Source organism: Salvelinus sp. IW2-2015, linkage group LG7 (assembly GCF_002910315.2).
Source record: "Salvelinus sp. IW2-2015 linkage group LG7, ASM291031v2, whole genome shotgun sequence".
NCBI classification, from domain to species: Eukaryota; Metazoa; Chordata; class Actinopteri; order Salmoniformes; family Salmonidae; genus Salvelinus; species Salvelinus sp. IW2-2015.
Genome location: NC_036847.1, coordinates 386,486 through 413,456, shown reverse-complemented (window position 1 = coordinate 413,456; position 26,971 = coordinate 386,486). Strand labels below are relative to the sequence as shown.

Below are 26,971 nucleotides of genomic sequence, written 5' to 3'. Positions count from 1 at the left end.
AGTTTCGGGTGGTTATATGAAAAGGGGTGTTGGGTTTAGTGTATGGGTTTGTGTTGTGTGAATGTTTCTTAGGTATGTCTATGGTTGAGTGAATGTTTCTAGGTATGTCTATGGTTGCCTGAGTGGTTCTCAATCAGAGACAGATGTCGTTAATTTGTCTCTGATTGGGAGCCATATTTTAGGCAGCCATAAGGCATCATGTTTTTGTTGGGTCATTGTCTAGGTCTGTGTCTGTGTCTAGGTGCATGTTTGCATTTTGTTCGGTTATAGCTGTCACGGTCGTCTATTTGTTGTTTTGCTTGTTCGTTCATCTCCTAAATAAAGAAGAAGATGTATTTTTTACACGCTGCGCCTTGGTCCTCTCTCTCTCTCCCATGGTCGATCGTGACAGAAATGACCCAACCATTCAGGACCAAGCAGCGTGAAACAGGAGGAACAGGATGCAGTTTGTGGCGGATATTGGAGGTGAGCAGCGGAATGATACAGAGACTGTTAAGGATTTATGAGGAGTTTGAGGAGAGTGAAATGAGGGAGCTGCTGTGTTGGTGCGTGAGGCACGACATCCACCCGACAAAGCGTGTGCGGGATGTGATGTTACCTGAGTCAGTTCTCCATGCTCGTCCTGAGTTGCGTGCTAACGTCTGGGAATGACAGTTCCACGAACTAGGTCTCCTGTGTGCCTCCCTAGTCCTGCTCCTCCTGTAGCACCTTCCCGCTCCAGCCCGGTACCACCAATTCCGGCACCACACACCAGGCTTCCAGTGTGTCTCCAGAGCCCTGTTCTTCCTCCACGTACTCGCCCTATGGTGCGTGTCTCCAGCCCGGTACCACCAGTGCCGGCACCACGCACTAGGCCTAATGTGCGTCTCCAGAGCCCTGTATGCACTGTTGCTTCTCCCCGCACTCGCCCTGAGGTGCGTGCCCTCAGCCCGGTACACCTGTGCCGGTACCACGCACTAGGCCTATAGTGCGCTTTGAGAGCCCAGTGTGTCCTGTTGCTGCTCCCCGCACTAGCCCTGAGATGCGTGTCCCCAGCCCGGTACCACCAGTTCCGGCACCACGCACTAGGCCTGATGTGCGTATCCAGGGTCCAGTATACCCTGTTCCTTCTCCCCGCACTAGCCTTCAGGTGCGTGTCCCCAGCCCGGTACCACCAGTTCCGGCACACGCACCAGGCCTATAGTGCGCCTCAGCCGGCCAGAGCTGCCCGTCTACCAGTGCCATCTGAGTCATCCGTCTACCCAGTGCCATCTGAGTCATCCGTCTACCCAGTGCCGTCTGAGTCATCCGTCTACCCAGTGCGTCTGAGTCATCCGTCTACCCAGTGCCGTCTGAGTCATCCGTCTACCAGTGCCGTCTGAGTCATCCGTCTACCCAGTGCCGTCTGAGTCATCCGTCTGCCAGTGCCGTCTGAGTCATCCGTCTGCCCAGTGCCTTCTGAGTCATCGTCTGCCCAGTGCCTTCTGAGTCATCCGTCTGCCCAGTGCCTTCTGAGTCATCCGTCTGCCCAGTGCCTTCTGAGTCATCCGTCTGCCAGTGCCTCTGAGTCATCCGTCTGCCCAGTGCCTTCTGAGTCATCCGTCTGCCCAGTGCCTTCTGAGTCATCCGTTGCTCCAGTGCCGTCTGAGTCATCCGTCTGCCAGTGCCGTCTGAGTCATCCGTCTGCCCAGTGCCGTCTGAGTCTCGTCTGCCCAGTGCCGTCTGAGTCATCCGTCTGCCCAGTGCCGTCTGAGTCATCCGTCTGCCCAGTGCCGTCTGAGTCATCCGTCTGCCAGTGCCGTCTGAGTCATCCGTCTGCCCAGTGCCGTCTGAGTCATCGTCTGCCCAGTGCCGTCTGAGTCATCCGTCTGCCCAGTGCCGTCTGAGTCATCGTCTGCCCAGTGCCATCTGAGTCATCCGTCTGCCCAGTGCCTGCAAAGCGCCCGTCTGCCATGAGCCTGCAAAGCCGCCCGTCTGCCATGACTGCAAAGCCGCCCGTCTGCCATGAGCCTGCAAGCCGCCCGTCTGCCATGAGCCTGCAAAGCCGCCCGTGCCATGAGCCTGCAAAAGCCGCCGTCTGCCATGAGCCTGCAAAGCCGCCCGTCTGCCATGAGCCTGCAAAGCCGCCCGTCTGCCATGACCTGCAAGCCGCCCGTCTGCCATGAGCCTGCAAAGCCGCCGTCTGCCATGAGCCTGCAAAGCCGCCCGTCTGCCTGAGCCGCAAAGCCGCCCGCAGACAGGCCGCCAGAGCCTTCCGCCAGACAGGATCGCCAGAACCGCCAGTGAGCCATGAGCGTCCAGAACCGTCAGCCAGCCATGAGCGTCCAGAGCCGTCAGCCAGCCATGAGCGTCCAGAGCCGTCAGCCAGCCATGGCGTCCAGAGCCGTCAGCCAGCCATGAGCGTCCAGAGCCGTCAGCCAGCCATGAGCGTCCAGAGCCGTCAGCCAGCCATGAGCGTCCAGAGCCGTCAGCCAGCCATGAGCGTCCAGAGCCGTCAGCCAGCCATGAGCGTCAGAGCCGTCACCAGCCATGAGCGTCCAGAGCCGTCAGCCAGCCATGAGCGTCCAGAGCCGTTCGCCATCCAGAACTGCCCCTCTGTCCGGAGCTGCCCTTCAGTCCGGAGTTGCCCCTCTATCCTGAGTTACCTCTCTGTCCTGAGCTACCTTGTCCCGGAGCTGTCCCTTAGCTTAGAGCTGCCATTTATCCAGAACTGCCCCTCAGTCCAGAGCTGTCTCTCTGTCCGGAGCTGCCCTTCAGTCCGGAGTTGCCCCTCTATCCTGAGCTACCTCTCTATCCTGAGCTACCTCTCTATCCTGAGCTATCCTCTGTCCTGAGCTATCCCTCTGTCCTGAGCTACCTCTTTGTCCTGAGCTACCTCTTTGTCCTGAGCTACCTTGTCCCGGGGCTGCCCCTTAGTCCGGTGCTGCCCTTTAGTCCGGTGCTGCCCCTTAATCCAGTGGGGTTAAGTTGGAGGGTGGTCATTTGGAAGAGGCTACGTAAGCGGGTAGTGACTATGGTGGGGTGGGGACCACGACCTGTGCCAGAGCCGCCGCCGTGGACGGACGGACGCCCCCAGACCTCCCCTAGACTTTATGCTGGTGCGCCCGGAGTTCGCACCTTAAGGGGGGGGGTTATGTCACACCCTGGCCTTAGTTATCTTTGTTTTCTTTATTATTTTAGTAGGTCAGGGTGTGACATGGGGAATGTTTGTGTTTTGTCTCGTTTCGGGTGGTTATATGAAAAGGGGGTGTTGGGTTTAGTGTATGGGTTTGTGTTGTGTGAATGTTTCTAGGTATGTCTATGGTTGAGTGAATGTTTCTAGGTATGTCTATGGTTGCCTGAGTGGTTCTCAATCAGAGACAGATGTCGTTCATTTGTCTCTGATTGGGAGCCATATTTTAGGCAGCCATAGGATCATGTTTTGTTGGTCATTGTCTAGGTCTGTGTCTGTGTCTAGGTTGCATGTTTGCATTTTGTTCGGTTATAGCTTCACGGTCGTCTATTTGTTGTTTTGCTTCGTTCGTTCATCTCCTAAATAAAGAGAAGATGTATTTTTTACACGCTGCGCCTTGGTCCTTCTCTCTCCCATGGTCGATCGTGACACTGAGGCTGTGTAGGGATTCATTTTGGATAGTTACTGTGTGGTTCAAGCCCTGAATGCTGATTGGCTGACAGTCGTATACCACGGGTATGATAAAGCATTTATTTTTATTGCTCTAATTACGTTGGTAACCAGTTTATAATAGCAATTCGGCAACTCGGGGTTTTGTGGTATATGGCCAATATACCACGGCTAAGGCTGTATCCAGGCACTCTGCGTTGCGCCGTACTTAAGAAAAAACGTTAACCGTTGAATATTGGCCATATACCCACCCCCTCGTGACTAATTTGTTAAGTGGACTGATTGAAGTGGAATGGATTTAGTTAATTTTAGTGTTTAATTTTGTATGTCGTTTTTTTTTGTTTCTTATTAAAAACTGTCCAGATGGTGGCGGTAATGCATTGATGCCAACCGCTGTTAAACCCCATCCTAGGAACAAACTAGCAGCAATGGCAGAGTCTTGTCGGACGTATTTTATGATGCACCAAAATGGACACGCTGTTTTCCATTTCTAGTGCTGTATTTTTATTTTTTTACGAATGAACTTGCGAAATGTGGGTTTAAACTTACTAAATATTTGAATACATCTCAGGAGTAAGAGCTTGAACAACGACGGTGACGTTACGATGTTTTCGAAATCGTTCCGTGTCAAGTCCAACACAGTGATCAAAGGATCCGACAGGTGAGGAGAGTCCCTTGTTCCATTTGCCAGTTAGAGACTGGCAGGGTAAAACTTTTGAGGTTTATTCTGTATATCACAGCAAGTTTTTGTACTCGGTCAGCGGTTTCTACCTAGTTAAGTACAATACCATTGGAAATTAATGTTGACAGATTCCTAAAACTGAAGTTTTTTTTTTTTTTGCTGCTTCCAGTTAGACAACATTCAGATAAATAGCCCAATAGCACAGTTAACGTGTCCAAATCAATAGCCAATATGCAGAAACAGTTCGTGATATTGAAGTCTTAAAATGTACCATCTACACATACATGGGAATAAATAGTAACCGTATTACTTGTATTTATTAACTGCACACACACACCAAAACTGTCTACTGGTTTTGGTTTTAATACGTTCCAGTTGTCAATGGGAACAACATCCTCTATTCACTTCCTGATGAACAGTCACCCATTCAGTGTATACGTCAATACTATTCTCAGAGGCGAGAATTCACTGGTATTTACAGTGCATTCAGAGATTGATTCAGACCCCTTGACTTTTTCCACATGTTACATTACAGCCTTATTTCAAAATTGATTAAATTACATATTTTCCTCAATCTACACACAATACCCCCACAATGACAGAGAAAACCAGTTGAGACATTTCAGCAAATGTATTAAAAATAAACATACCTTATTGACGTAAGTATTCAGACCCTTTGCGTTGAGACTTGAAATTGAGCTCAGGTGCATCCTGTTAACATTGATCATCCTTGAGCTGTTTCTACAACTTGGAGTCCACCTGTGGCAAATTCCATTGCCTAGCCATGACTTGGAAAGGCACACCTGTTATATATAAGGTCCACAGTTGACAGTGCATGTCAGAGCAAAATCCAAGCCATGAGATTGAAGGAATTGTCCATAGAGCACTGTGGCAGGATTGTGTCGAGGCACAGCTCTGAGGAAGGGTACCAAAACAATTCTGCAGCATTGAAGGTCCACAAGACACAGTGGCCTCCATAATTTTTAAATGGAAGAAATTGGTCTATGGAACAGTGGTCTATGGAACTGCATCTCAGTGCTAGAGGCGTCACTACAGACACCCTGGTTCGATTCCAGGCTGAATCACAAGCGGCCGTGATTTGGAATCCCATAGGGCGGCGCGCAATTGGCCCAGCATCGTCTGGGTTTGGCCGGTGTAGGCAGTCATTGTAAAGAAGAATTTGTTCTTAACTGACTTGCCTAGTTAAATAAAGGTTAAATAATTTTAAAAAGACTAACGTAACAAAATGTGGGAAGGGATCTCAATACTGTACTCATCTGTCTAGGTTGGAACTATTGCGGTCAGAACTTGTGGCAAACGGGACTCCATTTGATGACAGCGGTCATTTGATGGCGAGTGAGAATGACAAGTCATTGGCTGACAGCGCATCATCTGCTGTGGGGTGGGGAGTGATCTTCAAGAACACTGCAGAAAAAAGATCCGGCAAACAGCGAAGCACACGGGCATCTCCCTCCCACTCGCGCAGCTGCCAAACTGACACTGCTGTTAAGCAGAGAGCGCAATGACTAGAGTCCATTTGCACTTGGCCAAATCAATTCAGTAATTAATGAAATCCTTATACATTTACTCTAACACATTGCGACCCACCATTAACAGGTCGGTCGCGACCCATACTTTAAGAAAGACTCTTCCAAGAGCTGGCCACCTAGCAATCATGGGAGAAATGCCTTGGTCAAGGAGGTGACCAAGAACACTCTGACAGAGCTCTGGAGTTCCTCCTGGAGGTGGGGAAACCTTCCAGAAGGAAAACCATCTCTGCAGCACTCCACCAATCAGGTATTTATGGTAGTGGCCAGTCGGAAGCCAATCCCAAGTAAAAGGCACATGACAGCCTGCGTGAATTTTGCAAAGCACCTAAAATACTCTCCGACCATGAGAAACAAGATTCTCTGGTCTGATGAAACCAAGATTGAACTTTTTGGCCTGAATGTCAAGCGTCACGTCTGAGGAAACCTGGCACCATCCTGGCACCACCACTGCATCATGCTGTGGGGATATTTTTCAGCGGCAGGCTGGGAGACTAGTCAGGATCGAGGGAAAGATTAATGGAGCAAAGTACAGAGATCCTTGATGAAAATCTGCTCAGAGCACTTAAGACCTCAGACTGGGGCAAATGTTCACCTTCCAACAGGACAACGACCCTACGCCACACAGCTAATACAACGTAGCAGTGGCTTCTGGACAAGTCTCTGAAGGTCTTTGAGTGGCCCAGGCAGAGCCCGGACTTGAACCCGATCCAACATCTCTGGAAGACCTAATAATAGCTGTGCAGCGACGCTCCCCATCCAACCTGACAGAGCTTGAGAGGATCTGCAGAGTAGAATGGTAGAAACTTCCCAAATATAGGTGTGCCAAGCTTGTAGTAAAAAAAAAAAAAACATTTGCAAAAATGTCTAACCCTGTTTTTGCTTTGTCATTATGGGATATTGTATTGATTGATTGATGAGGATCAATTTTAGAATAAGACTAATGTAATGTGGAAAAGTCAAAGGGTCTGAATACTTTCCGCATGGACTGTATGTATTAGTGGGGGAATCGGGTTGTGTGTGCTGTTGAAACTACCATCCCTTTGAAACTGGAGGTATTTTTACAGCACTGGTTAGAGAACAACTCGCAGAAGACCAACCGCTATGTTTTGTAAAGTACGGGGTCACCAAAACATAAAGAGGAACTCAACACGTCAATCATTCAGCGATTATCACTTTAAATGAAATAGCGCGAGAGGGGGGAGATGAGGTTGCACATCCTGTTTTAAAACTAACACGCCTCCAGTGACATGGGGAATGTTTGTGTTTTGTCTCGTTTCGGGTGGTTATATGGAAAAGGGGGTGTTGGGTTTAGTGTATGGGTTTGTGTTGTGTGAATGTTTCTAGGTATGTCTATGGTTGAGTGAAMGTTTCTAGGTATGTCTATGGTTGCCTGAGTGGTTCTCAATCAGAGACAGATGTCGTTCATTTGTCTCTGATTGGGAGCCATATTTTAGGCAGCCATAGGRATCATGTTTTTGTTGGGTCATTGTCTAGGTCTGTGTCTGTGTCTAGGTTGCATGTTTGCATTTTGTTCGGTTATAGCTTCACGGTCGTCTATTTGTTGTTTTGCTTCGTTCGTTCATCTCCTAAATAAAGAGAAGATGTATTTTTTACACGCTGCGCCTTGGTCCTCTCTCTCTCCCATGGTCGATCGTGACACTGAGGCTGTGTAGGGATTCATTTTGGATAGTTAACTGTGTGGTTCAAGCCCTGAATGCTGATTGGCTGACAGTCGTATACCACGGGTATGATAAAGCATTTATTTTTATTGCTCTAATTACGTTGGTAACCAGTTTATAATAGCAATTCGGCAACTCGGGGGTTTGTGGTATATGGCCAATATACCACGGCTAAGGGCTGTATCCAGGCACTCTGCGTTGCGCCGTACTTAAGAAAAAACGTTAACCGTTGAATATTGGCCATATACCACACCCCCTCGTGACTAATTTGTTAAGTGGACTGATTGAAGTGGAATGGATTTAGTTAATTTTAGTGTTTAATTTTGTATGTCGTTTTTTTTTGTTTCTTATTAAAAACTCCGTCCAGATGGTGGCGGTAATGCATTGATGCCAACCGCTGTTAAACCCCATCCTAGGAACAAACTAGCAGCAATGGCAGAGTCTTGTCGGACGTATTTTATGATGCACCAAAATGGACACGCTGTTTTCCATTTCTAGTGCTGTATTTTTATTTTTTTACGAATGAACTTGCGAAATGTGGGTTTAAACTTACTAAATATTTGAATACATCTCAGGAGTAAGAGCTTGAACCAACGACGGTGACGTTTACGATGTTTTCGAAATCGTTCCGTGTCAAGTCCAACACAGTGATCAAAGGATCCGACAGGTGAGGAGAGTCCCTTGTTCCATTTGCCAGTTAGAGACTGGCAGGGTAAAACCTTTTGAGGTTTATTCTGTATATCACAGCAAGTTTTTGTACTCGGTCAGCGGTTTCTACCTAGTTAAGTACAATACCATTGGAAATTAATGTTGACAGATTCCTAAAACTGAAGTTATTTTTTTTTTTTTGCTGCTTCCAGTTGAGACAACATTCAGATAAATAGCCCAATAGCACAGTTAACGTGTCCAAATCAATAGCCAATATGCAGAAACAGTTCGTGATATTGAAGTCTTAAAATGTACCATCTACACATACATGGGAATAAATAGTAACCGTATTACTTGTATTTATTAACTGCACACACACACCAAAACTGTCTACTGGTTTTGGTTTTAATACGTTCCAGTTGTCAATGGGAACAACATCCTCTATTCACTTCCTGATGAACAGTCACCCATTCAGTGTATACGTCAATACTATTCTCAGAGGCGAGAATTCACTGGTATTTACAGTGCATTCAGAGATTGATTCAGACCCCTTGACTTTTTCCACATGTTACATTACAGCCTTATTTCAAAATTGATTAAATTACATATTTTCCTCAATCTACACACAATACCCCCACAATGACAGAGAAAACCAGTTGAGACATTTCAGCAAATGTATTAAAAATAAACATACCTTATTGACGTAAGTATTCAGACCCTTTGCGTTGAGACTTGAAATTGAGCTCAGGTGCATCCTGTTAACATTGATCATCCTTGAGCTGTTTCTACAACTTGGAGTCCACCTGTGGCAAATTCCATTGCCTAGCCATGACTTGGAAAGGCACACCTGTCTATATATAAGGTCCCACAGTTGACAGTGCATGTCAGAGCAAAATCCAAGCCATGAGATTGAAGGAATTGTCCATAGAGCACTGTGGCAGGATTGTGTCGAGGCACAGCTCTGAGGAAGGGTACCAAAACAATTCTGCAGCATTGAAGGTCCACAAGAACACAGTGGCCTCCATAATTTTTAAATGGAAGAAATTGGTCTATGGAACAGTGGTCTATGGAACTGCATCTCAGTGCTAGAGGCGTCACTACAGACACCCTGGTTCGATTCCAGGCTGAATCACAAGCGGCCGTGATTTGGAATCCCATAGGGCGGCGCGCAATTGGCCCAGCATCGTCTGGGTTTGGCCGGTGTAGGCAGTCATTGTAAAGAAGAATTTGTTCTTAACTGACTTGCCTAGTTAAATAAAGGTTAAATAATTTWAAAAAGACTAACGTAACAAAATGTGGGAAGGGATCTCAATACTGTACTCATCTGTCTAGGTTGGAACTATTGCGGTCAGAACTTGTGGCAAACGGGACTCCATTTGATGACAGCGGTCATTTGATGGCGAGTGAGAATGACAAGTCATTGGCTGACAGCGCATCATCTGCTGTGGGGTGGGGAGTGATCTTCAAGAACACTGCAGAAAAAAGATCCGGCAAACAGCGAAGCACACGGGCATCTCCCTCCCACTCGCGCAGCTGCCAAACTGACACTGCTGTTAAGCAGAGAGCGCAATGACTAGAGTCCATTTGCACTTGGCCAAATCAATTCCAGTAATTAATGAAATCCTTATACATTTACTCTAACACATTGCGACCCACCATTAACAGGTCGGTCGCGACCCATACTTTAAGAAAGACTCTTCCAAGAGCTGGCCACCTAGCAATCATGGGAGAAATGCCTTGGTCAAGGAGGTGACCAAGAACACTCTGACAGAGCTCTGGAGTTCCTCCTGGAGGTGGGGAAACCTTCCAGAAGGAAAACCATCTCTGCAGCACTCCACCAATCAGGTATTTATGGTAGTGGCCAGTCGGAAGCCAATCCCAAGTAAAAGGCACATGACAGCCTGCGTGAATTTTGCCAAAAGGCACCTAAATAACTCTCCGACCATGAGAAACAAGATTCTCTGGTCTGATGAAACCAAGATTGAACTTTTTGGCCTGAATGTCAAGCGTCACGTCTGGAGGAAACCTGGCACCATCCTGGCACCATCCCCACCACCATGCATCATGCTGTGGGGATATTTTTCAGCGGCAGGCCTGGGAGACTAGTCAGGATCGAGGGAAAGATTAATGGAGCAAAGTACAGAGATCCTTGATGAAAATCTGCTCCAGAGCACTTAAGACCTCAGACTGGGGCAAATGTTCACCTTCCAACAGGACAACGACCCTACGCACACAGCTAATACAACGTAGCAGTGGCTTCTGGACAAGTCTCTGAAGGTCTTTGAGTGGCCCAGGCAGAGCCCGGACTTGAACCCGATCCAACATCTCTGGAGAGACCTAATAATAGCTGTGCAGCGACGCTCCCCATCCAACCTGACAGAGCTTGAGAGGATCTGCAGAGTAGAATGGTAGAAACTTCCCAAATATAGGTGTGCCAAGCTTGTAGTAAAAAAAAAAAAAAACATTTGCAAAAATGTCTAACCCTGTTTTTGCTTTGTCATTATGGGATATTGTATTGATTGATTGATGAGGATCAATTTTAGAATAAGACTAATGTAATGTGGAAAAGTCAAAGGGTCTGAATACTTTCCGCATGGACTGTATGTATTAGTGGGGGAATCGGGTTGTGTGTGCTGTTGAAACTACCATCCCTTTGAAACTGGAGGTATTTTTACAGCACTGGTTAGAGAACAACTCGCAGAAGACCAACCGCTATGTTTTGTAAAGTACGGGGTCACCAAAACATAAAGAGGAACTCAACACGTCAATCATTCAGCGATTATCACTTTAAATGAAATAGCGCGAGAGGGGGGAGATGAGGTTGCACATCCTGTTTTAAAACTAACACGCCTCCAGCACCACACATAATATGTACATCACCGGTTAGAGGACAACTTGTAGAAGACACACCTTTGGCATCGATTCACAGGTGTCTTCTTGGGTAAGTCCATAAGAGCTTTGCACACCTAGGTTGTGCGATATTTGCCCATTTTATTATTTTCCTAATTCTTCAGGCTCTGTCAAGATTTTGGGGATCATGGCTAGACAGCAATTTTCAAGTCTTGCCATAGATTTTCAAGCAGATTTATGTAAAAACTATAACTTGGCCACTCAGAAACATTCACTGTCTTCTTGGTAAGCAACTCCAGTGTAGATTTGGCCTTGTGTTGTAGGTTGTAGTCTCTGGTGTAAAGCAGAATGAAGCAGGTTTTCCTCCAGGATTTTGCCTGTGCTTAGCCCATACCATGATGCAGCCACCATCACTGAGTAACTGCCTCATTTGCATAATGTGTTGTTGGGTTTGCCCCAAACACAAGGCTTTGCGTTGAGGCCAAATGTTTTTTTTTTGCASTATTACTTTAGTGCCTTGTTGCATACAAGATGCATGTTTTGGAATATATTCTGTATATTTGTATTCTTTTCACTCAATGTTGATCCATCCTCATTTTTCTCCCATCAAAGCCATTGAACTCTGTAGGTGTTTTAAAACCACCAGTGTCATCATGGTAACATCCCTGAGCAGTTTAATTCCTGTTCTGCAATTCTGTTCAGAAGTACGACTATCTTTGTGTTTGTGTGGTTTAATATATACTGTAGTTACTAACTTGACTAGTGATGCACCGATATGACATAAGATGGCTCCAGAGCAGAAGGCAGACGTTTTACGTGCCCCCAACCGATCGTGTATTTTTTGTTTGTTTATCTGCGTTGTTTGTAACTTATTCTTTTGCTATTTTTGTACATAATGTTGCCGCTACTGTCTCTTATGACCGAAAATAACTTCTAGACATCAGGACTGCGATTACCCACCACGGACTAGCAGAATCCTTTTTCTTCTTTCACGACTCTGACGAGCCCGAGGCGGAGGATATCCTGTTACGGCTAGACGTTCCGCTAGCGGAACATCTCGACAACATCCGGGGAAATTGCAGAGCGCGAAATTCAAATTTAAATTATTAGAAATATTTAACTTTCATGAAATCACAAGTGTAATGCATCGAAATAATGCTTAACTTCTTGTTAATCCAGCCGCCATGTCAGATTTCAAAAAGGCTTTACCGTGAAAGCAAACCATGCAAATATCTGAGGACAGCGCCCCATCATACAAATGCATGACAAACATATGTCAACCAGCGAGGTTCAACACGAAAGTCAGAAATAGCGATATAAAAAATGCCTTACCTTTGATCTTCTGTTGGCACTCCAAAAGGTCTGTTACATCACAAATGGTCCTTTTTGTTCGATAATGTCCTTTATATCCATAAAAACTCAGTTTAGCTGGCGCGCTTCAGTCAATAATCCACTCAGTTTCCCTCTGTCAAAATGCATACAAAATGAATCCCAAACGTTACTAATAAACTTTTCCAAACAAGTCAAACAACGTTTATAATCAAACCTTAGATATCCTAATACGCAAATAAACGATCAAATTTAAGACGGAGAATCGTTATTGTCTTTACCGGAGATAAACAAGAAAGAACGCACTTGCCTTCACGCGCTTGGAAACACTGGCCAAAATGGGAGCCACCTAGAAAAACTACAATTTCTGGGTAATTTTTCCAAAAACCAGCCTGAAACTCTTTCTAAAGACTTGACATCTAGTGGAAGCCCTAGGAAATGCAATTTGGGAGTACTTGGGCTTATAATTATAGTACTAGCCATTGAAAATAGTGGTAAGCCATTTTTTTTGGGGGGGGGGTGGTTTGTCCTCAGTGTTTCGCCTGCCATATCAGTTCTGTTATACTCACAGACATAATTTTAACAGTTTTAGAAACTTGAGTGTTTTCTATCCAAATCMACCAATTATTTGCATATCCTGAGTAGCAGGCAGTTTACTTTGGAAACATTTTTCATCCAGACGTGAAAATACTGCCCCCTAGCCCAAAGAGACACTAGTATTGGAGGCTTTGACGAAACCTCCTTTCGAGGATTCGGAGAAGCCGTCTGAACACTMCTTTACTCTTAGCTTTTTCATCAGCAAAACGTGACTGAGCTCCACTCGCTTTCAATGAGCCCAGTCTGCCTACAATTGAAGACAGACGATCTAGGTGTGACCTTAGGCAAAAAGGCTGGATTGGGCCATAAGGTTTTATCACCCCTTCATATCAATCAAGCCATCGAGCTGGCGACTTACTGCCCCTCCTTTCCAGATTGCGGAAGAGGAGCGAGCGAATCTCCTGTGTCCAGTCCGTTCCTACAAACGCTATTTTGAAACCTCGTAGCACTACAGGAAGTCAGACAGGCTGTTTCAGTGCTTCGGTGGGAAGTCAAAAGGCCTTGCGTTGTCCAAGCAGAGGATTTCACACTGGCTTGTGGATGTCATACAAGGTCCCACAGTTGACAGTGCATGTCAGAGCAAAAACCACGACATGAGGTCAAAGGAATTGTCTGTAGAGCTCCGTGACAGGATTGTGTCGAGGCACAGATCTGGGGAAGGGTACCAAAACATTTCTGCTGCATTGAAGTTCCTCAAGAACACAGTGACCTCCATCATTCTTAAATGGAAGAAGTTTGGAACCACCAAGACTCTTCCTAGAGCTGGCCGCCGGGCTAAACTGAACAATCGGGGGAGAAGGGTCTTGGGTCAGGGAGGTGACCAAGAACCCGATGGTGACTGACAGAGCTCCAGAGTTCCTCTGTGGAGATGGGAGAACTTTCCCGAAGGACAACCATCTCTGCAGCACTCCACCAATCAGGCCTTTATGGTAGAGTGGCCAGATGGAAGCCACTCCTCAGTAAAAGGCACACGACATCCCACTTGGAGTTTGCCAAAAGGTACCTAAAGGACTCTCAGACCATAAGAAACAAGATTCTCTGGTCCGACAACTATGATTGAACTCTTTGGCCTGAATGCCTAATGTCACGCCTGGAGCAAACCACGCACCATCCCTACAGTGAAGCACGGTGGTGGCAGCATCATGCAGTGGGCATGTTTTTCAGTGGCAGGGACTGGGAGACTAGTCAGGGTCAAGGGAAAGATAAATAGAGCAAAGTACAGAGAGCCTTGATGAAAACGTGATCCAGAGTGCTCGGAACCTCAGACTGGGGGGAAGTTTCACCTTACAACAGGACAACAACCCTAAGCACACAGCCAAGACAACGCAGGAGTGGCTTTGGACAAGTTTCCGAATATCACTGAGTGGCCCAGCCAGAGCCCGGACTTGAACCCGATCGAATATCTGTGCATCGATGCTCCCCATCCAACTTGACAGATCTTCAGAGGATCTGCAGAGAAGCATGAGAGAGACTCCCCAGATACAGGTATGCCAAGCTTGTAGCGTCATACCCAAGAAGACTCGTGGCTGTAATCGCTGCCAAAGTCTGAATACTTATGTAAATGTGATATTTTCAGTTTCTTTTCAATGCATTTGCAGAAATGTCTATGAAATGTCATTATGGGGTATTGTGTGTAGATTGAGGACACTTATTTCATCCATTTTAGAATAAGGCTGTAATGTAATTAAATGTGGAAAAAGTCAAGGGGTCTGAATACTTCACGGATGCAATGTATAGTCAAAGGACCTTACGTGTTCTGTTTAGAGGCGAATTGGCTCTGGAAGCCAAAACAGCCAAATACTCTGTCTTAATGGGAATCAAATTGATTCTCAATTGCAGTACGTACGGTTCTTGAAACCTAAAGACCTCTACTTTTATATCACATCAAAATATACACTGACTGGACACTTTGTAACTGTTTTTAACACAATTGCAGCCGACAGTGTTTTTCAGTGACCACACGTTTGTGGCGTCAGTCTTCCGTTTACACACAGGTGTTTGGAGATGCAGAAATCTAATTAGCGCTGGTATGCCTGTCTTCCATCTCTTTTCTGTGAACAAGTGCTGTAACATGGAAATATGGCTGTGTGGTAACCCTATGAAGGTGTGTAGTAATTAAACATTTTGTAAAAAAAAAAAAAAAATCTCACTGATATAAGGAACACAATCTTTAATGTTTCCAAAACAGTACTGGAAGGGATGCCTATTCACATTTAGAGAAAGCGTCCTCCATGAAATGCGTATAGAGCCCCCTTCATCAATAAACGCTAAAGATAGTTAGCGTCTACGATTAGTGTAGATGGGTACCCATCTGCTATTATTAGCAACGCTGGAGTATTTACACTGCAGCGTTGCTCGCTATTGTATTGGGTTGCACAAAAACTATCGGTGGGAAGCCTGAAGTTAAATCAAATTCCAACTTACTGTGCCGGTAGCTCGAAGGCCGGCAGATTGCGACGAAGCGACTAAATATCGCCATCTGCCAGCCTTTGGGCTACTGAAGATTATTGCATACATCTAGGTTTTGGATATCTGACCTGTTCCATTTCCTACTCCACAACTAAGATGCAGGTGGTGGTTGTAATTCAGTTATTATAGGCTTGTGGAAATGAAAGCATAACATTTCCTGAAAACTATTTCAGATAATATTTCATATCACCTCTCACCTTTAGGAGGAAGCTGAAGGCTGACTTATCCACAGCCTTTCCCTCTCTGTCTGTGGAGGAACTGTCCGAGTTGGTCCCAAACAAGGAGGAGCTGAATGTGGTGAAGATTTATGCCCACAAGGGAGATGCAGTGACCCTCTACGTGCTTCATAAGAACCCAGTGTTCTTTGAGTTGGAGAAATGCCTCTATCCCACAGGTAGGGTTACAGTCAAGTGGCAGAGGCACTGACCATATAATTCCGGGAAAAAAAGGGAATTCTTGACTGTACAGTGTGTCTTGTTGTTTTTCAGTGTATACGCTTTGGCATTATCCCCATGTCTTGCCAACATTCACAACATGGCCTCCAGTGCTACAGAAGCTGGCTGGAGGGGCAGGTAAGGTCTTATGTAAAACCTGGACTAATATTAATCAATGTATCAGTCATTAACATGTATTCTGAAACTCTATCCTCCCTGCTCCTCCACAGATCTCATGCTGCCTGGAGTGGTGGTGCCTCTATGTGGTCTCCCAGAGGTGAAGAAGGGGGACTGCTGTGCTGTTAAAGTTGTTAGCAACAGGTAGGGCTAAGCCATACATCAGAAGGAAGTTGATCGACTAAAGCCGTTTGTGGTCACTAATTGGCTGTTACCGCTGTCTATAATGAACACATTGACAATGAAAGGCTTCATATTCTTTCTCACAACGTCCTGGTTGTTTGTTTGTTTCCAGGGCTCCCATGGCAGTGGGCACTGCCACCATGTCCAGTGCTGAGATGAGGAGCTTGGGCATGAAGGGCAGAGGGGTGTCAGTCCTCCACACCTACATGGACAGCCTGTGGTGAGTGCCTGGTCAACCTCAACACACACACTGAAGCATGGTCAGACTGTCAATTACTATAACCCTGACACATTTGTTTGTCAATAGCTAGTTTTTCATCCAGTTGGGGACAGATTTTCATGTGAATATTCTAAAATCCACAAAGAAAATATGCGTATTTGGTGCGTTTCCACCCAACGAACGTGTTGGGTGATGACGTAGTGCAAARAAAATTTTAAAAAATATATACGTGATGACATAGTGCAAACAAAACTGTCTTTCTTGCTTAAGTTTTCATGTAACAAATAAAACCTTAAAGTTCCATCGCATTTTCAACTCTACCGATAGTTTTGTCACAAACTGTTGCATTGAATAGCCTCTTCTGGCCTTGGCATGTGTGCTCTAGCAGATACAGTGCGGGTAGGCTGGTCTACATGATGATATTATTATGGATAAGGGCGAGAAGAATGTTTTTATTTGTGAAATGGTAGTCCAGCATCATTCAGCAGGTCACCAGAATACGACCATTGATATTTATTGGGAAAGGGTCATCAAGATCACAGTGCACTTTCACCACCCTGTGAAGTCTGTGGCCTAGTAAGCTGCATAGTTTCCCGAGTCATAGTCGGAGGACCACCACCATATAATCGCGTGACTCCAAAGTCTACTTCGATATATCAATATTTGTGCATAGTCGTTTCCACCACCATTTATTGCATAATTAATTTTAGACACAAAAAGATCCCACCATGTCGAACGAACATATCTGTCGGCATTTATAAAATTGTAACGAAACTTCCTGTTTCCATCACAGCTGTCGTGATTTTTATTTTTATACGGTATGACTTTACTCGCATAAAAACTGTGGATGGAAACCTGGTTAGTGTTACACTTTTCTTTTCTTTTTTAGGGCATTTGGAGACAAGTCTGGTCCTCCCTCCATTCCTGATGTGGACACTGAGGGTGTCGAGGCAATGTATGGAGAAGAAGAGGAGGATGATGAGGCAACAGAGGGGGGTGAAGAGGAACCGTGTCCCAACTCTGATGGTGACAAGGCCACAGATGCCCCCTGTCCTGGTATCCAGGAGCTCAGCCTGGCTGACAGGGAGGAGGGGGAGCATGGGAAAGAGGAAGGAGAAGACCCGAGAAGCCCACAAGGTAGCTATTACTGCTCAACTGGAGATCCAGGGAGAGGAGAGTTTGGCATTTATTATATGTGTCCATGTGTTTGGGTCTAAGGGAATTGAGAAGAGTTCTGGTTTTCTTTGCTCTAGTGTTCTGTCAATATGTAATTCCATCACAATTACATTGTCCTTCATAAATCAAAATCCTTAAAACAGAGATTAATGGCAAACATATTTGATTTTAAGTGTCTTTCTTTGAAAGCAGTTATCTTCTTGCATGAGTCATGAATTGACAAACAAAAAGAGACAATTACAGTATATATCAAAAACATGCATCTCAAACATAATCCTGTCCTTACAGAGCAGATGGATGCCCTGCTGCTGCAGTGTTTCCTCCAGGCGCTCAAGAGCAAAGTGAAGAAGTCAGAGCTCCCCCTGCTGACCAGTAGCTTCCTGCGCATCCACATGTTCTCCTGCTGGTAAACACTACTCTGGGACATTGAGTTTCCCACTAACATCAGTGCATAAGTGCAAAAGAGTTCTGTGCATCTGGCCTATCTCAAGTTAGGATTCTGCTTAAAAGAAGTAGCTTTGAATTGAACACTCATATGAATTGTTGTTTTTACAGTCCAAGTGGAAAGCAACTTGACATCAAGAAATCAAGCTATAAAAAGGTAACCCCTGTCTTAGAATAAGAGTGGACCTCGACTTAACTTGTAAAATACATCTCATTTCATAATGCTATGATGTTTCTTAATAAACTTGAATTTGAGACAGYATGGCATTTGACTATCCATCAATGATCACTGAATTATCCTTTTAAATCCTAAATGTTTTGTCCCCAGTTATCCAAGTTCCTTCAGTGCATGCAGCAGCAGCACAGCCTGGTGAGGGTGAAGGAGCTGAGTAAAGGGGTGGAGAGCATTGTAGAGGTTGACTGGAAGAACCCAGAGTGAGTATAGCCTCTTCCACCTACGACATTTATGAAGGGGCTTGAGATTAGCAATAGTGAAGTGTTTTACTACAGTCTTTTCTGCTGCATCTAGACTGCGCTCCTTCCGCACCCCAAAGGATCCTGGGATAGAGGAGGCCTCAGTGGAGGTGGAAGGAGCAGAGGGGGAGAAGCCTTACCATCCCCCTGAGATCACTACCCTCTACAGTGTGTCCTCTCGTCTGGAGCCTCTGTTTCAAGATGCCAAGAAGAGGTGAGTCTGGGTACATGCCTGCAAGCGTTAGTGTGTTTGTAGTCTTTAAAAAWAWAWWTWTWTTTTTTTGTGTGTGTTATACTGACATGTATGTGCTCTCTCTCAAAGGAAAGGAACAGTGCTCCAACCAGCGGAAGTGAGAGCAATCATCACAGATTATGTGAAGAGGAACGAGCTGGTGGATGAGAATAATAAAAAGTGAGATTGCGTGGATTCAAAGCGTTCACTTTCATTCGTTATTTGAGACGTGATTTTATGATCTGAGACGTTCAATATCCATTTGTTTGGGAGATGCACTGCCAGCGCAAATATGCCCCAAGAGAGTATCTTGTTCAAGGTGGTAGCTATCAACAATCCTATATTAACACAGTCTGTGTGAACTCTCCACCAGTTATGTCATCATTAACCCGATCCTATGTGACTGCCTACTGGAGAAGTCAGAGTACCAGGAGGTGGAGGCACTCAAGTGGGATGACCTCTTCAGCAGGTAAACAGCTGTGGGTAGTGAAACATTGACCTGAAGTCATGCTGCATCACTGGCCTTGGATTATGACTCAACACCACCATCTTGTGTCCACAGGACGCTATACAAAATGCAGCACTGCCACCAGCTGGTGTTCCCTGGCCAGCCACCCATAGTAAAGAAGGGCCACATTGAGCCCATAGACATTTCTGTGGCCTCCAGGGGCTCCAACAAGAAGGTACACCCATGACAACATGTTTACAAACTCATGTTTTGAAGCAACACTCCTCAATCTTTGTGATTTTAATCAAATATCCTTCCGTCCGTCCCTTTCTCCCTTCTCTTTAGGTGACAATGATAAAGAACCTGGAGGTGTATGGTCTGGACCCCATGGCTGTGTCAGTCGCCCTGCAGCACAGAGTCCAAGCCAGCTCAGCCCTGAACCCGGTCCCCGGCTCCAAGGACCGAGTCCTGGTCCAAATACAGGGAAACCAGGTCCAGCAAGTCTGCAAACTTCTACTAGGTTCGCAAATATGTCCTTTTGGAAACCTCAGTCTTGTAATGTCTTGATTCCGGCTCTTGATTTTACAGGTGTTTATGTGCATAATTTCTAAAGCTTTTTCACACTTTATTTTGCAGATAAGTATCAAATTCCCGGCAAGTACATCCAGGGACTAGACAACAAAGTTCCGAAGCCTGGGAGGAAGAAATAATAGAACTTCAATTTCATCGACAAGTATGTATAGATGTGCAAAAAAGCACAACAACAAATTGTTTATCATTCATGAAATAAAGTCTACTCCAGGATTTGGCTAAATTGGGTGTTATTAATGTTACGTGATGTCTGTTCAGTAAGAATACACTACACAGTTAGAATATGACCTGGCCAAGCATCACCCTCTGGGTCTATGGGTGGGGTTAACAATACCTGACATTGGGCCTTCTGTGACCATGGTTGCTTATGACAAACGGCCCTCATTAACGATACAATGCCCCGAATTTCTTTGACAGAATTACCAGGCTGAGAAAGTGAAGCAAGTCTCTGACTTGCATCCAGGCTAACATTGTGCTCTCTGTAGCCTTAAAATGAGGACAACTGTTTCATTGAATTTTTGTACATATAACAAATTGGTAAGGAATGGGTTGATATTATTTTAGGATCTTTATTCATAAAAAAAAAGAAATTATGCTGATATGAAGCAGAGATTTTGCCCTACATGTATCTGATGTAATAACAGTTACAGAAACAGTACTTCTAACAACCTACACTTTGTCAGAGAAGTTATTGCATTCTGTCTGTCACTATTGAATTGTGTGTGTGGACTCTTAAATGTAGCATCCCACACCGAGTCATTCAGTAGAAAATGTAGTCAAAGCAGATGTCTGCAAAATCAGTAGCTAAGCAGTAAATGTCATATTTACACTTTTGGAAGATTTTAATCATGGTAAAATACTGTGGTCAAGAGATGGAGCATTGCACCAAAACCTGCCATCACATAGTTCTGTAATTGAGTCACTGGTGAATTTCCATCAGAGGCTTTACACAGAGGTGAAAAGTTATCAGATTAAATAGATATCTTATTATTATACATGATCAGATTAAATAGATATCTTATTATTATACATGATCAGATTAAATAGATGGCTTTGATTTCCTTTAAATAAAATAAAAACTTGTCATTAAAATGTATTGGTAATGTCTGTCCAAATGTGGTAGTTTAAAGCAAAACATGTATAGCCCATTTGAAAAAGAAAAATATTTTCATATTGAAGAATTGTATTAAAATTTGAGTCACAATATAAGCGCATTTAATACAATAGTAACTAACACGTTTTAAATGCCTTTGGCCCAATTCTATACAGTATATTTCATATTTACAGTGCGTAGTGAAGGTCTACACACCCCTTGCACAGTTCACATTTTGCGGCCTTTAAAATTAAATCTAAAACGGATTACGTTTTATATTTTTCCTACCGATCTACGTTACATTCTCAAAGTGAAGGAAAATGTGAAAATGTTCCCAAAAAATATTTAAATGGAACAGCTGTGAATCATTTTGAATAAGATTCCACAAACCTTGCGGCAACATACAGGTAATTGCCAAAATAAAGAAAATACCAACATAAAGTATGTTAATAGGGTGTTGGCCCACCATGAACTGCCAGAACCGCTTCAATGCGCCTCTGGATCTCTATTGTAGGGATGCGACGCCATACTTCCACAAAATGCTTTCTCAGACCCTAAGCATGATGAGATTTTATTTGATTACTTAACTCAGGTACCACACCTGTGTTGAAGCACCTGTTTTCAATATACTTTTTATCCCTCATTTACTTGAAGTGTTGCCTTTTATTTTGGCAGCTACCTTTATTTCCATTGTTTTTGTCAATTGCTGTAGTTCAGTAAATTTGGTTGGGAATCATTGGACAGCAATATTCAAACGTTGTCTCAGATTTGTTTAAGCAGCTTAAAGTCAGGACTGAGACTGGACCGTTCAGGAACACTCAACACCTCTTGGAAATGCATTCTGGTGTGTCTTTGGCATAAAAATGTGTGTAATTGTCCTGCAGAAAATCTCTCCCGGGATTAGGTTTTCAGAAGACTGAGTGTGGTTGTCCTCTAAGTTTTTACCTGGGCTTTGCTCTGTTATTTATTTTGATCCTGATGACAAACTCCCCAGCTCGAAGTAAGCAATCTCACAGCATCTGATGGAGACAGACAGGTCGAGAGGTGAGCCCCTCTCCTCCATAAAGGGAGTCACTCGCCCGCCCAACTGGTCATTCTCGCCTGTCTTCCTTGCGGAAGTTGACTGCGTACACTAAAGTGCTTTTCAACTCGACTGGATTTCTGTTTTTCTTACTGAACCGTTCTCAGGAGAACCGTGAGGTTAACACTGCCAAATGTAGGACTTCAACTTGAAAGGTTTTGCTTAGAGTAGAATTAATTTTCTACTCGTCAGTCTCCGTTTAGCTAGCACCACACGGCTTGCTATTGGTATTAGTTTAGTCATCGCCGCCGCAAGGCTTTAGCCAACCAGCTGCAAGGCTAGCTAACAAAGGACTAGCATTCGCCGCAAGGCAAGCTAACCGTACTAGTACTACACAGCAACAGTAGTGTTGCTAGCTCCTAACTCTCGCCTAGCTAGCTAGAAATGACACTAAAAAGATTAGCTCTTGCCGTAAGGCTTAGCTAACGCGGGTAACTCGCCGGAAGGCTAGCTACCCCAAACTAGCTTTTTCACCCGCAAGTGAAAACTCGCATTTAGGCTAGGGCTGGGCGGAATAAGAATATTTTGAAGATAAATACACAACTGAGAGGATGAGAGGACTTTAAACTAGAGTACTAAATATAGTATACCTATTTACCTCCCCCTGATTTGCTTTGGAGTTTGTGTTATTAAAGAAAAAAAAAAATATATACCTGTATTCATTCATGGACTGGTTTGGATTTTCATGTTTGATTTGTTTCCATAATTATTTAAATCTGTTTTTATAGCCAGCAAGAAACTGCTAAAAGCTGAGAACTGTTGTACTTGCTAGCACAAGTCAACTTCGGGAGGGCAACCAAGCCAAATAGATAGTTCTCAGTTGTCTTARTACCTCTAGTGGTGAAAGTAAGAACTGTATTTGAAGATAAATGCACAGCCCCCAAAAAATTATAGGCATACTAACACAAAAAAAATGGTGTAAATGATAAAACATTGTAAAAAAATAACTATGCAAATGGAAAACCATTGGTCGAGTACCATAGTTGGTCTACAAAAGAGGATTTTGATTCCTATGCAATGTTCTACAAATAAGACAACTGACAGTGAAGTATTGTCCTACTTATTTTTGGTTGAAGTTTGGTTGAACAGTATAAAGGAATCAGAATGGATAAAGCCCACATTGAAACCACTTAGAATTAAGTTGCCATCCTAGGGTCATGCACGTCCCTAAAAGCATACTTAGAACGTTTTATTATTCAGAAATGTCAAAAGTGAGAAATACTGTAATATGATATTTGAGCCCTACGTTCACCGTATCGTGTTGACTAGACTGATCACCCTAGCTTCACAGCTCAGCGGTCGAGAGACGCATTTTGTTTGTCGAGAGACAAGGGAAGCCCACGCTTCTCTCCGGCTAGCAATATGCTAACTAGCTAGGCTAGTGCCATGAGCCCTGTGGTGGTCAGAGAGAGAGCTGTGTGGCTCAACTTGTCTAGACTCACTGTTTTTTCAAAGTATTTAGAGAGCAAGTTGTGTTGAGCCTTTTTGAGTGTCAGAGTAATGGCCAGCTCGCTGTCAGCATCAAAAATAAATATAAAAGATGCAAAGGTAAAAATGAAAGGAAAAGGTGTCGTAGTCTTCTCAAATACCTAACCCTGTGATAAAGTTGTATTTTTCAGCGGGACAATTACACATTTTAATGCTGAAGACAGACCAGTATGACTTTCCAAGAGGTGATGAGGGTTCCTGAATGGTCCTGACATGAATCTGCTTGAAAATCAGAGAAGGTTTGAAAACTGCCTTCCATCAATGATTCCCAAGAAAATATACTGAGCTTGAGCAATTTTGACAAACAATTGATATATAGTACACTCGGAAAGTTTTCAGACCCCTTGACTTTTACCACATTTTATTACTTTACAGCCTTATTCTAAAATTGATGATTCTTTTTTTAATTATCAATCTACACATAATAGCCCATAATAACAGAGCAAAACAGGTTTAGACATTTTAGCAAATTTATACAAAATACAACTGATATCACATTTACATAAGAATTCAGACCCTTTGCTCAGTACTTTGTTGAAGCACCTTTGGCAGTGATTACAGCCTTTACTCTTCTTGGCTACAAGCTTGGCACACCTGTATTTGGGGAGTTTCTCCCATTCTTCTCTGCATATCCTCACAAGCTCTTTCAGGTTGGATGGGTACCGTTGCTGCACAGCTATTTGATCGCGTTCAAGTCCGGGCTCTGGCTGGGCCACTCAAGAACATCCAGAGACTTGTCCCGAAGCCACTCCTGTGTTGTCTTGGCTGTGTGCTTAGGGTCGTTGTCCTGTTGGAAGGTGAACCTTTGCCCCAGTCTGAGGTCTTTATCTGCTCCAGAGCACTTTTCATCAAGGATCTCTGTACTTTGCTCCGCTCATCTTTCCTTCCATCCTGACTCGTCTCCCAGTCCCTGCCGCTGAGAAACATCCCCACACCCTGATGCTGCCACCACCGTGCTTCACCGTAGGGATGGTGCCAGGTTTCCTCCAGACGTGACTCTTGGCATTCAGGCCAAGAAGTTCGATTTTGGTTTCATCAGACCAGAGAATCTTGTTTTTCAGTCCTTTAGGTGCCTTTTGGCAAATTCCAAGCGAGCTGTCGTGCCTTTTATTGAGGAGTAGCTTCTGTCTGGCCACTCTACCATAGCGGCCTGATTGGTGGAGTGCTGCAGCGATAGTTGTCCTTCTGGAAGGTTCTCCCATCTCCACAGAGGAACTCTGGAGCTCTCTGAGTGACCATCGGGTTCTTGGTCTTCTCCCTGACCAAGGCCCTTCTCCCCCGAGTGCTCAGTTTGGCCGGGCGGCAAGCTCTAGGATGAGTCTGGTGGAGGCCACTGTGTTCTTCGGGACCTTCAATGCTGCAGAAATGTTTGGTACCTTTCCACTGATCTGTCTCAACACAATCCTGTCTCGGAGCTCTACGGACAATTTCCTTGAACCTCATGGCTTGGTTTTAGCTCTGACATGCACTGTCAACTGTGGYACCTTGTATAGACAGGTGTGTGTGCCTTTCCAAATCATGTCCAATCAATTGAATTTACCACAGGTGGACTCGAAGTTGTAGAAACAATTCAAGGATGATCAATGGAAACAGGATGCACCTGAACTGAATTTTGAGTCTCTAGCAAAGGGTCTGAATACTTATGTAAATAAAGTATTTCTGTAACAAAAAATATATAAATGTGCAYAAATGTCTAAACCTGTTTTTGCCTTGTCATTATGGGGTATTGTGTGTAGATTGATCAGGAAAATATGTATTTAATARATTTTAGAATAAGGCTCTAATGTAACAAAATGRYAAAAAAGTCAAGGGGTCTGGATACTTTCCAAATGCACTGTATGCTCCAAAAGAGTTGTGAGAATCTTATTCAAAAMTATTCACAGCTGTAATAGCTGCCAACACTGCTTCCACCAATTATTAACTCTGGGGTGTGAAAACAAGACATTCCATTTTTTATTAGATTATTTTTCTATAATTTATTTGACTTAAATGTGGAGTAGATTGTATACGTTGGTAGAAAAAAAATGTAGTCACTTTCTAGATTTGCATTTTAATGCAGCAAAATGTGAAAGCTGAGCAGTACTAGACCAGACAACCTGGAAAAAGTTTTCAAGGTTGTTTTTTACAGGTTGTCATCCATGCTAGATCAAACAATTACGGGGTGGTGTGCAAACATGCTAAATTGCTGCTGAATGGAAATGTGGTTAGTTATGACAATCCTGTGGTTGAAATTTCACCCTCTAAACAACAGTTAACATTGATTACTTTTTTTCAAAGTCAATGTATTTTCCATGTACTTTCCACATCACAATGCGTTGACAAATGCCCTTGATTCAACCATTTTGTGCCCAATACACAGAAAAGCATATTTTCCATCGTTTTACTCAAACCTGGGAATTAGCYCACAAAAATACCTTCCTCTTAGAAAATCACTTCTCAATAATAAGAACTTTACCTTGTGAGGATCTGACATTCTGGGGGAACACGACCTGAACCTACCATCCTATAAGTAGTTTGTGCTGACTTCAAAATGGTGTGTTTAAGGTAGGCCGGCTCTGGCTCAACCTATTGATTTTGCCCSACAGCACAGTCGTTGATGTGGCACGCAGCCATTGGTTGATGCATGCAACGTCTGAACAGGGGAGGTCGAACCCATTGGGTATGTTCGAGTTGTAAGGCTACTGAAGGCTATCTGCGATAGCCGAAAGTCGGACACTGTCGTGGCTTTCCATCAGCAAGGCTCAGATCAATATGGTAGTGTGAACACAGCTGCCGTTGTTAAATGTAAAAACAATTCTTTCAAGCAGGCTTAAGCAAACAGCAGACAATGCTACCACTCCAAAATATTTGTTGACAAAACAATCAAGATAGGATTTCTTAATCCCAGGCACCTGTTTAGGAAATGAAAAATGCTACAGCCAGGAACAGAGCTCTCCCTTTCTTGTATATCTCTCCTTTTGTTTGCATTGTAACTGGGAACCTATTCAAGGAAATTAATTCTGACTGCAGGGGCAAACATTGCAGATGTGTAATTCTGCTGTGAGCATTGACAGGGTGATGTCATCCTACTTTTACAGAGTAACAAAATGGTGTGAAGTACACATTTAATTTGACCTTTATTTAACTAGGCAAGTCAGTGAAGAACAAATTCTTATTTACAATGACGGCCTAGGAACAGTGGGTTCACTGGAAACCTATTCAAGGAAATMAATTCTGACTGCAGGGGCAAACATTGCAGATGTGTAATTCTGCTGTGAGCATTGACGTCATCCTACTTTTACAGAGCAACAAAAGGTGTGAAGTACACATTTAATTTGACCTTTATTTAACTAGGCAAGTCAGTGAAGAAGAACATTCTTATTTACAATGACAGCCTAGGAACAGTGGGTTAACTGCCTTGTTCAGGGGCAGAACGACAGATTTTTACCTTGTCAGCTCGGGGATTCGATCTAGCAACCTTTTGGTTACTGACCCAACGCTCTAACCACTAGGCTACCTGCAACCCCACACACATTTATGGAGTTC

At 44.1% G+C, this 26,971-nt stretch overlaps 1 protein-coding gene across 1 annotated transcript; it reads left to right on the top strand.

Annotated features, from left to right (window-relative positions):
* The first annotated feature begins 8,034 nt into the window (after positions 1-8,034).
* On the top strand, positions 8,035-19,997 carry eif2d (eukaryotic translation initiation factor 2D). Its single transcript, XM_023990588.2, has 15 exons — positions 8,035-8,179; positions 15,609-15,799; positions 15,894-15,977; positions 16,070-16,160; positions 16,312-16,419; positions 17,309-17,556; positions 17,884-18,001; positions 18,151-18,196; positions 18,368-18,474; positions 18,569-18,727; positions 18,836-18,925; positions 19,119-19,214; positions 19,308-19,428; positions 19,539-19,713; positions 19,830-19,997. Exons 1-15 carry the CDS (start codon positions 8,124-8,126, stop codon positions 19,901-19,903), a joined length of 1,764 nt encoding a protein of 587 aa, XP_023846356.1. The 5' UTR covers positions 8,035-8,123; the 3' UTR covers positions 19,904-19,997.
* Positions 19,998-26,971: the final 6,974 nt, after the last annotated feature.